The sequence below is a fragment of the Panulirus ornatus genome, chromosome 8, assembly GCF_036320965.1.
Source record: "Panulirus ornatus isolate Po-2019 chromosome 8, ASM3632096v1, whole genome shotgun sequence".
Lineage (NCBI taxonomy): Eukaryota > Metazoa > Arthropoda > Malacostraca > Decapoda > Palinuridae > Panulirus > Panulirus ornatus.
In genome coordinates, this window is record NC_092231.1 from 3,236,755 (window position 1) to 3,246,967 (window position 10,213).

Genomic DNA, 10,213 nt, shown 5'->3' on the forward strand with positions numbered 1-10,213 from the left:
CGTCGCCTCTTCACCTGTTTTGAAACTCACCTGTTCCCCGCTGGAGACCACCTGAACCGGACGCTCTCTTGACATGCCCTCAAGGTCATCCACACTTCCTGCGTTCCCTTCTTAGGACGGTCACGTAACATACCTCCCATCCTTACGTATTAATACTGTATAGAATATGTTATGATATTCCTGTGTGGGGGCGGAATCTGAAAATCAAATCGTAATTGCTACGATACCAACATCACTGACCCCAAACTCAGAATCGCGATCAGAAAAAAAGTTGTTCTTATCTGCTGTGGGTTCACTTGAGGCAACATGCCTGGATGGGCCTGGTTAACCTACGGGAAAGTTTTCCCAAAATGTTTTCTCCTTCACTTGTGATGTGTGTCAGGAAATGTCTGTGTGCTCATGAGGACGAGACAATGTCTGATCCAGGCTCATGGTTGTGCTGACATACACATAATGCCAGGAACTGTCGAAGCAAGTCTGCATTCGCTCATATCAGTTCTCTCGCGGTCATGTGCAATGCATCGAAACCACAACCTCGTATCCACAACCAGGCCCAAAGACCTTTTTCAATGGTTTCTACACGGTCACTTCCCATTCCCTGGTTCAGTCCACTGACAGCACGTCGCTCCCTGTATACAATATCGTATGTAGACACATGCAGGTGAATCACAAAAGAACACGTGATGCAGGAATATGCAGGTAGCCACAAGGATGTTGAAACTCGAAGGTCTGACGATTCACATCTCCAGAGGTACAAAGATAATTATCTCTGTATCCCCGAAGATGTGAATTACAGAGGCTGGTAGTCACAAGGAAAATGAAATATCCGAACGCTTTCGTGACTTGCTCTTAGTGGACCGAAGCCTGCCAGGGTATGTGAGGTGGCTGGGGTAAACCATTGAAAGTGGGAGATGCTCAGTTCTCCTGCTTCACCGTGTGCCTCCTAACACCAGAGATGCAGTTCTGTTTGTGATATTCATATATATTAAACAAATCATGCCACGTATAAGGATTTCAGAACACTGATGGTGTATTTTTTATTTATAATTTATTTTTCACAAAACAACCAAACACGTGGACAACAACAAGTAGTCTTTTGCTATGTACATTTCTTGTTTACAAGAGAGGCAAAGTGCCCTCCTGTGTATTTCTTGAGCGACAGCGTCCTACAGACGGCACAAGAAGCAGTGACGTCACGAAAACAAGTACTTAGTGATGGCTGACAACTCCCAACTGCCGGAGCCACTCCAGGTAGTGGGCCACGTTGACGTAGACGCCGGGGACGCCAGCGAGGCCACAGCCGACGCCCCAAGACACCAGACCGGCCAGCTGGAACCTGCCCTCAGGATCCGAGCACACCAGGGGGCCGCCTCCGTCACCCTGGGGGAGAGAGAAATAATGTTATTGCCGTACTGGAGGGGAGTGATCCCCTTGTATGACGCCATATTGGTTATTAAGAGAGGAGGCATAATATGCAGCAGCAGCAGGTGAGGAGAGACTGACCTTGCAGGTGTCACGACCTTCCTCGCCCCCAGCACACAACATGCCCTGGTGGAGGGTGAAGTTATGGCCCAGGTGAGTGTGTCTTAGGGCCTCCTGGCACTGGTGATGGGACACTACGGGCACCTCCACCTCCTGCAGCAGGCTCTGGTGTTGGCCGTGGTCACCAAAGGCGTCCTTCCCCCATCCGGTAGAGTGGCATCGCTGACCCAGGAAACTGCTGTAGCTGTCCGGCAGACACACGGGCGAGATGTGGGGGCTGCAGGAGGAGACCACATGATGTTGACAACATCACTACGAGCGTCGAGTCTGATGTCACCTATTCTACATATTACAACTTCCACATTCCCTTCCAGTCACGTGGCTGGAGACAATACTCACTTGGCGGTGAAGTCGACGGACGTCTGGAGAGTGATGAGAGCGATGTCGTTGTGGAGGTTCCCTGCGTAGTAGTGCGGGTGAATGTGGAGGGCTGCTACAGGCAGCTCCACATAGTTGTAGAACTCCCTCTGTGATGCTACGTCCCACTCCCCCAGACGAACCTTCAACTGCGACGCCTGCAGACTGTGGACGAGAACAGTCACCTCACCACCACCACTACTAATGATAGCTACTCTCCCTCCACACATCCACCTACACCTGATTATTGTATACTGTTGTGCTAACTGATTCTATGATGTCGTAGGAAGCGTGGTCAGACATGACACTCACCTGTGGACACAGTGTGCCGCCGTCACCACATGTCGGTCGTCCAGGAGCGCAGCACCGCACACGTACACAGTGTCGCCCTTCTTCCTCTTCAGGATGGCCGCCTGCCAGGGGTACTCCCCGAATTCCGTGTCCCCCGTGTGGTAACTAGGGTTCTTGACGCGGCCCAGGAGGCCCGTGGCGTGGCGTCGACCGCAGGTGGTCTGCCGGCGGGGCTGGGCGTTGACAGGGCTGCGGCAACACACGTGGTCTGGCCCGCAGCCTCCCACACCCGGAGCATAGCCACCATCGTGACGCTGGAGGGTAACAAGAATTAGATTCTGACGCCGAGTTTTACTCAGTATCAAATAATGCCAACATTCAGGAGCCGCCCTGGGTCGAGCGCATAGGTTCGAATCCTGCTCGTGGCCGTCGATCCACAATTAAACTAGCTGTTCATCCTCCCCTATGAGTTGGTCGATATAATGGATGCCTGGCTTAGACTAGAGTATATATACATATATATATATATATATATATATATATATATATATATATATATATATATATATATATATATATATATATATATATATATATATATATAATTTTTTTCAAAGCCGTCACAAATACGGACGTTACTTAAACAGCGCAACAACTTTAACTTTGTAGGGAAAGACTATGAAGACAGTGGCGCGAAGAAAGTAAATAACCCAACCTGAAGGATATCCATGATGGCTGCTCCTCATCACCTGGTGAACTCAAGTGATCCTGCTCAAGCCTAACACAAACGCAATAGCACAGGACGTGATTCAAATATGTCTTAGAGGCTTGTGACGTACAGTCATGAACTGCGTGTCTCTGATCTGGCACTCTTACACTGGCATTAGTGAGGAAGACCTACCTGCTGGAGGTGAGTGGTGTTGTCGGCCACACTGAGGTGAAGGTGGGGGACCCCGAGCGTGTCCCTCCTGACGCGGGAATCCTCGCTAGAGTTCGTCACTGTCAGGCTCTTCCCTGGACGGGCTGGGCTCTGGGTAGTAGCCTCACCCTTGGGGACGGCTGTAGTAGTTAAATCGTCTTCAACGTCTGTCGCGTTCGAGAGAATATCTGATGTCCTCGAGCGGGGTTCGAGGAAGGCAGGTGGAGCAACGACGCCCACGATATCGTAAGTGGCGCAGAGGGAGGGATGCACACAGCGGCAGTCCTCGCGGTAGTAGGGAGTTTCTGCTTCCACGAATGGCCCCGGGAGGGTCAATGAGGTGCCAATGGTCACCGGCGTCGTGATGGAAGGTGGTACTGCGGTAGTGCCACTCACCACCACTTGCGTGGTAGCCGGGTTGGGGCCAGTGCCCTGGTGGATGTGGGTGTGAATGTGCTGGTGGTGCACCACTGTGGTGGGCCTCACTTGGGTCTGAGACAGTGTGTAACTGGCCTGAGGCACAGAGTATGTTGGTTTTGGTGCAGCATAACTTGGGACGAAGTTGGTAGATTTAGATGCTACATAGGTTGATGTGGGGGCAGCATAGGGTTGTTTAGGGGCGGCGTAGGTTGGTATGGGAGGACCGTAGGTTGATGTGGGGGCGACGTAGGTTAATTTTGGGGCGGCGTAGGTTGGTACGGGAGGACCGTAGGTTGATGTGGGAGCAACATAGGTTGGTTTAGGGGCGGCGTAAGTTGGCACGGGAGGACCGTAGGTTGATGTGGGGGCAACATAGGTTGGTAAGGGAGGACCGTATGTTGATGTGGGGGCAGCATAGGTAGGATGTAGTATTGGAGGGTATGGGGTATATTTCGTTGCATCGTATGATGGGCTAAGAGTTGAGGGGCCGATGAATGGCTTAGGCAGATCAAAGATCGGTTTAAGACCTGTGTGGTAACCTTTCCTTGCTGTGGAGCCGTGGGTGTCACGGTTCGTGAGGGCGTCCTCATAGGGAAGGGTGGCATAGCTGCTGGTGGCGGCTGCAGGCGTGTTGGCTGGCGGCCCGTCGTACGTGTCTGGCGATAGTGGTGCTGGTGAACGCGACGTCGTCTTACACTGTATAATAAAAATTCAAGACATATATTCTTTGTAATAGTAAAGTATTGATATTCTTTCCATGTAGCATTGCATCACTAAGGGAACACAGTCACATCTACAGTTATGTCAAAGATAACAATGTCCACATCGAGGTGTCAACTCACGTGGACACCAAGGAGGGTACACAGCCTCTTGCCCAGGCTCAGGACCGCCCGACCTTCCCTCCCGTTGCTCTCCTCAGGGGAAGCAATAGGCTCAGTACGGGTCGCCAGAGGAACCTCGGAGACGGAATCTTCCGTGCTGGAGCCGGCAGTAAGTGTGGACTCGGTGCCCCAGGACCAGTCGTGGTCTTTGTGAACTCCTGCGGATACGACGGCCACCAGCAGCAGCCAAAACACTCCTGCACACAAGAGAACACAACAGAAATAACTTTGGAAACTTGGAAGTAACGGAGGCGACCTTATTACTCGCGATTTTTGTCGTTGAGACTTGCTACCTAATTTACTGAAAGTAGGTTAGGTTGAATTTAGATTTGACTTTGTTACAGTTCCGTACTTAACAGTACAGGTGTGTTTGCATGTACATCGTACAGCGTACCAGTATAGGTGTGTCCTCAAGTTATGACATACCAGTGCTGGTGTGTCCACACCGTCGCACCTTACCAGTACAATTACGTCCACACGTTTCAACACAAACACTGGAGTATACCTACGTCCCTGCGGAGGGCGTCATGACAAAAGGCACTAATACTTACCCTTAAGTATCATGTTGTCCGGGTCAGCAGTGCTGGGAAAGTTCTGTGTCCACAGCTGTGATGATGACAGGTGTGATCAGACAGAAGTGCTCGGAGATTCTAACAGCTGACCCTGACAGCAAAGATTTTATAGGTACGCTGCTCACCGCCACATTCCTCGGCCTCTGGGATTCCCTGATCATCGCGTCGGGTCACTCCCGAGGTCGCACGAGTAAAAGGGTTATATGTTTCGTGAGTCATGTGGACATGAGGAGGAATGGGGGCGGAATGTGGTGTCCGAGGCACGGGTGCACATGGAGAGGCGGGGAGGTGCTGTGCTGGCCAGGAGGACCAGTAGACCTGGCATTAAAAGTCGGTGATTTATTTCGTTGTGAACTCATACTGTATTCAAGTTGCTGTTTCTGTAGGCCTATAACCAAGCTTCTATAGGCCTATAGCCAGGGGACATGAACACCATAACATAGTTTCAGACAGACATTCGGCAACGTTACTGCGCTACCAAACGTGTATTTTTTTTTTCTTTTTTGCAACGTTCACTTACTTTGGACACTTGTGTGGATGTGGTCTGTAGGTGTATGTCTGGTTCGGTTGTGGTAAGTCAGAGCTGTTGGAGTAGTTAGCCGTTAAACAAGTAGATCCATACGTCAGGATACACAGCTAATCATCAAATAATTACTGTACTTATACTTAATAATTCATTATATACTGAAGATGTAAACTGTTACTTGTTTCGTTTTCTTTATAAGCAGTCGCCCTGTCGTGGAATCTTATAGGTTTTGAGGAATGAATATCCGAGAAACATAAACTTAATTCACGTCGTTCCACTTATTATATGGATTATGTGCAGATATTAGGAGACCTCATAGCACAGCACCGCGTCGGGCAACAGCACCCGACAGGCCATTCCGGACTTCACCTGCAAAGGATTGCAATACGATCGAGAATTCGCCATCGGTGATGTATCATTGTCAGTGGACAAGAAGGAGTTACAGTCTCGTTGAGGACTTTCTTACTCCGAATTAGTCCATCATTACCCTCATGCGTGGGGTACAACCTTGAAGCTGCAGGAGCCCCATTGAAAGGGGCCATATATATATATATATATCGGGGCCTGAACATGCAGGAGGGTGAAAGGAGGGCAAGGAATAGAGTGAATTTGAGCGATGTGGTATACCGGGGTTGACGTGCTGTCAGTGGATTGAATCGGGGCATGTGAAGCGTCTGGGGTAAACCATGGAAAGCTGTGTAGGTATGTATATTTTGCGTGTGTGGACGTATGTATATACATGTGTATGGGGGGGGGGGGTTGGGCCATTTCTTTCGTCTGTTTCCTTGCGCTACCTCGCAAACGCGGGAGACAGCGACAAAGCAAAAAAAAAAAAAAAATATATATATATATATATACGAACAAAGTGCAAATGAACGCGCACCTTCATAGAACATACGAACCTTCAACAGCCAGGATCGAACCCGGGACCCCTGGGCAACAGGTGGGAGCGCTACCACTAGGCTATGAACGCCCCTAACAGAAAAATGACTATTCGAATACTATGTACTCGAATACCCTTCGTCTCACGATCATAACCTAGCGGTCGCGCTCCCATCTGCTGCACAGGGGTCCCGGGTTCGATCCTGGCTGTTGTAGGTTTGTATGATAATATATATATATATATATATATATATATATATATATATATATATATATATATATATATATATATATATATATATATATTAGCTGGGTTATCCGACACTGCACGGGAAAAATGGCTTTTATAGATCAGGTTTTGTATCAAAATGGCCCTGAAGGCCAACTTGCGGTAGCCAAAAACCTGGCTCACATCCTGAAGTACCTAGACCAAAATTTTGGACCCCAAGGCGGTATTGTTTGCCTGTGAGTTACACACAAACGCTTACATAAGTTTTTTTTCTACTGGATGTCTTTACTGTTATTTAAGTCCATAATACTTTCATTGGAGTATGATGATGCTGCTGAGGTGTTCCTTTGGTTGACGACGTACAGGGATGACGTTCTTACATTAAGAGTTTAACCGAAACTTATATAAACGATGTAGATATGTTTTTGATGTGGCCAACTTGTTATGGTGAGGTGGAGTCAGGGCAAGACTAAAAACCTTTTGAACTGTTAATAAAATTCTTGGTTTTCAAAAATGTATTCAGTATTATCATTTGTGTTAGGAAGACGCTGGAAAGAAAGAAATTGATAGTGACCACTTGGGAGCCGACCTCCTGATTTGATCTACAGCTCCCCCTCTAACTGTCCGTCCTCTTTTCCATGTAAAAATAGTGAGCCTACTCAAAACGTGGACTGAAGCTGGGTTCAGAGGCTATCCCTGGCACGTGACTGACTGACTGGTCTGACTCTCTCAGGACAAAGCCCGGGAGGCGGTCAGGGAACACCAGGATACTCGGTCTCGACGCCTAAGGACCGAGACGGTCGATTTCTTTGCCCTGAATCTCAGGTGTGCCTGGTGATCAGCTCTCCTGACACAGCTGTTGAAACTGCTTCCCACAGTGAGCTGTGCAAGGGTATTGATTTCTTGCTAGATCCCCTGAAGAGGATAACCGCCTGAAGGCTAAGGTCTCGTAGTTAGAATCAAGAGGGAGAGTTGAGCGAAAGTAAGAGTAGCTGAATAGCGGTCGTGACCTTGAGGCGATGGGCAGGGTTGGTGTGTCACCCGACGTAACATTCCTGGAATCTCCCACCCAGCTGACGCCCCTGGCCTGGGGGTGGATGGGTGAGGCGGAATACTGACCATATATAGTCATAGATCCGTGGGAGGTGGATGGGTACATGGGAAAGACAGATAACAGAGGTCTTGAGGGTCCTTGACAAGGTAATCTGTTGGAGGAAGGTAGGAGGATCATTCATTCCTAATGTGTATAGTTAGAAAAAAGGATACTAAAACAGGGGGTTCCTCCTCCCTGGATGAATTACTATTTTTTTAACCTTGAAATGAGAGGGTTAAGAGATGATCTAATACAGGTGCTTAGAATCATCAAAGGTTTCCACATCTTCATGTAAGTCGCTATTCAAAAAAAGAAGTCTTTAATTTTATCAAGAATGGACACAAAGTCTTACACAAACGTTTCGTTTCAAATGAGGTAAAATGACTTTATTTTTAATAGGATCGTTTTTATATGGAATGCTTTACCAACAAGAGTATTTGAGGTCACTTTGAATTTGTCTAAAAAACAGGCTTGACGAACTCCTCACCTGAAGCTCACGACCGACGTTATTTGCGTCTCCATAGTTATCAATTACGCAGTTATTTCTCGTTTGTTATTTTCCTCTGCACACGTTGCTCGATGTTACCAACTTCTTATTTATCAAATCCATTCTCGAAAGGACCCAGTGGTCCGTTGTTGTTTGAATTCTTTTTTAGTATTCCTGATTGATTACCTTTTTTGTACTGTACAGGGAGGGAGTTTTCTACTATCATATAACATTTTGAACTTCAACATGCTGTCCATGTTTACTACCTTATAAATCAGTTTATTCCGTTCATCCGCCACTGCTATACTATAGAAGTATTTCTTTACATCCTTTCTTACAAGTGTCTTCTTTATTTTCATGTTATATCGCCTGGTTGTATTATCCCTGTATCTTTTGAAGAACTGTTCACGATGTTTTTCATCGATCTACTTCAAGAACTTAATTGTTATTAGGCCAACCCTCACATTTCTCTCATCCATAGTGGGCAAGTTAACGGCCGTCAGCCTTTCCCTGTAACTTATCTCTTAATTCTGGTGCCATCATTGATATACTCCACTGGACCAACCTCTCTTAATTATTTGTCATTCTTTAAGTGCAGTGACCAAACCTGAGACGCATATCCTAATTTTGACCTCATATAGGATGCGAATAGCTTGCTGAACATTTCCTTATTCGTATGATATAATGTTATTCTGATATTTGCTAGCAGACAGTTTGTCTCCTTTAGTAATTTAATATGGGACAATGGCGACAGATTGGGAACAATGTCAATTCCCAAGTCCCTCTCATAAACAGAAAGCTACAGTATATTTACTACTTGATGATGTTCATATAAAAGCCTTCTTTCACTTTGTCTCATCCTGATTACTTCACCTTTACTCGGGTCGAGTTTCATCAGCCTTGCATCAGACCAACATTGTTGTTTGCCAAGATTCCCCTTGTAATTTGATGCAATTCTTTCTCATGGCTTTGGCATCATCCACATGCAGAAGTTCAATCCAACCAGAGAGCAATGGTCCCAGGACAGACCCTTGCGGCACCCCACTGGTGACCTCAACCCATCTTGAGAAAGCTCCCGAACCTGCATTCTTCGTTTCCTTCCATTATGATAATCTTCTCTGCTTCGAATGAGTATACCCATTTTCCTGCCTGAAGATCCAACTCGTTTACCAGCCTCCTACGTGGTACAATATTAAATGCTTGTTGACAGTCCATAAACAGACAATCCACTTTCTATTTTGTCTAATGCAGAGCTCATTCTGTCGTGGAAATTTAAGAGGTTCGTTACACACGACCTCCTTACCCCAGAACCGTGTTGTCTCTCACTTGTGTAGTTTCTCCTCGGCAGGAAATCATCCATTTACTTTCTGATTATTTTATCCAGTTTCTTTTTGTTTCCAGTGTAATATGTAACTTGTGAAGTGGTTGTAGAACACTCCAAGATTTGCCATCATTCATTTCTTCATCTTTAAGACCGTGAGTGAAAATGAAATTGGATTTCCAGGAGTAGATTCTGATATATCACTGTTTACATTTCCCTAACGCACGACACAGATATGCTGACTATGATGTACTAACTGAGCTTTAACTCGACTTCCGCATCAGCGAGATAAGATGTCTTCCCAGCGTCATGTGGGACAGTACCTCCACTCCCAGCAACTGGACGCGTCACCGTCCCTCTGGCTATGAGCAGCTCAAGCAGAGTGGAGCAGAGTGACCTGAAGATAACCACATGAGAAAGAAATATATACGAGCCTTCCAGGACCACAACACAAGCTGGTAACCATAAACATTGGCTGTGTGACCTCTGAGGTAGACTGGCGATCACATCTGACGGACGTCAAGAAATTTAAGCTTAAGTTCAGCATTTCTAGACGTCATGTCGTCTCTCTTAAACAATCTTTTTGAAGTTATGGAAAATTCAGGATGTAGTGAATTGCGGTACGTTCAGATCTTTGTTTACATATAGCCAGATCATTGTGATAAGAATGAGAGAAATGATTCGGGATGATTA

General features: G+C 46.7%; 1 protein-coding gene across 1 annotated transcript; it reads right to left on the minus strand.

Annotated features, from left to right (window-relative positions):
* Nucleotides 1–1,031: 1,031 nt before the first annotated feature.
* LOC139749671 (uncharacterized) lies at nt 1,032–5,327 on the minus strand. The gene is made up of 7 exons (XM_071663836.1): nt 4,962–5,327; nt 4,372–4,607; nt 3,092–4,225; nt 2,212–2,504; nt 1,882–2,064; nt 1,504–1,759; nt 1,032–1,380 (listed from the first exon to the last, which is right to left on the minus strand). The coding sequence occupies exons 1-7, from the start codon at nt 4,972–4,974 to the stop codon at nt 1,210–1,212; spliced, it is 2,286 nt and encodes a 761-aa protein (XP_071519937.1). The 5' UTR covers nt 4,975–5,327; the 3' UTR covers nt 1,032–1,209.
* Nucleotides 5,328–10,213: the final 4,886 nt, after the last annotated feature.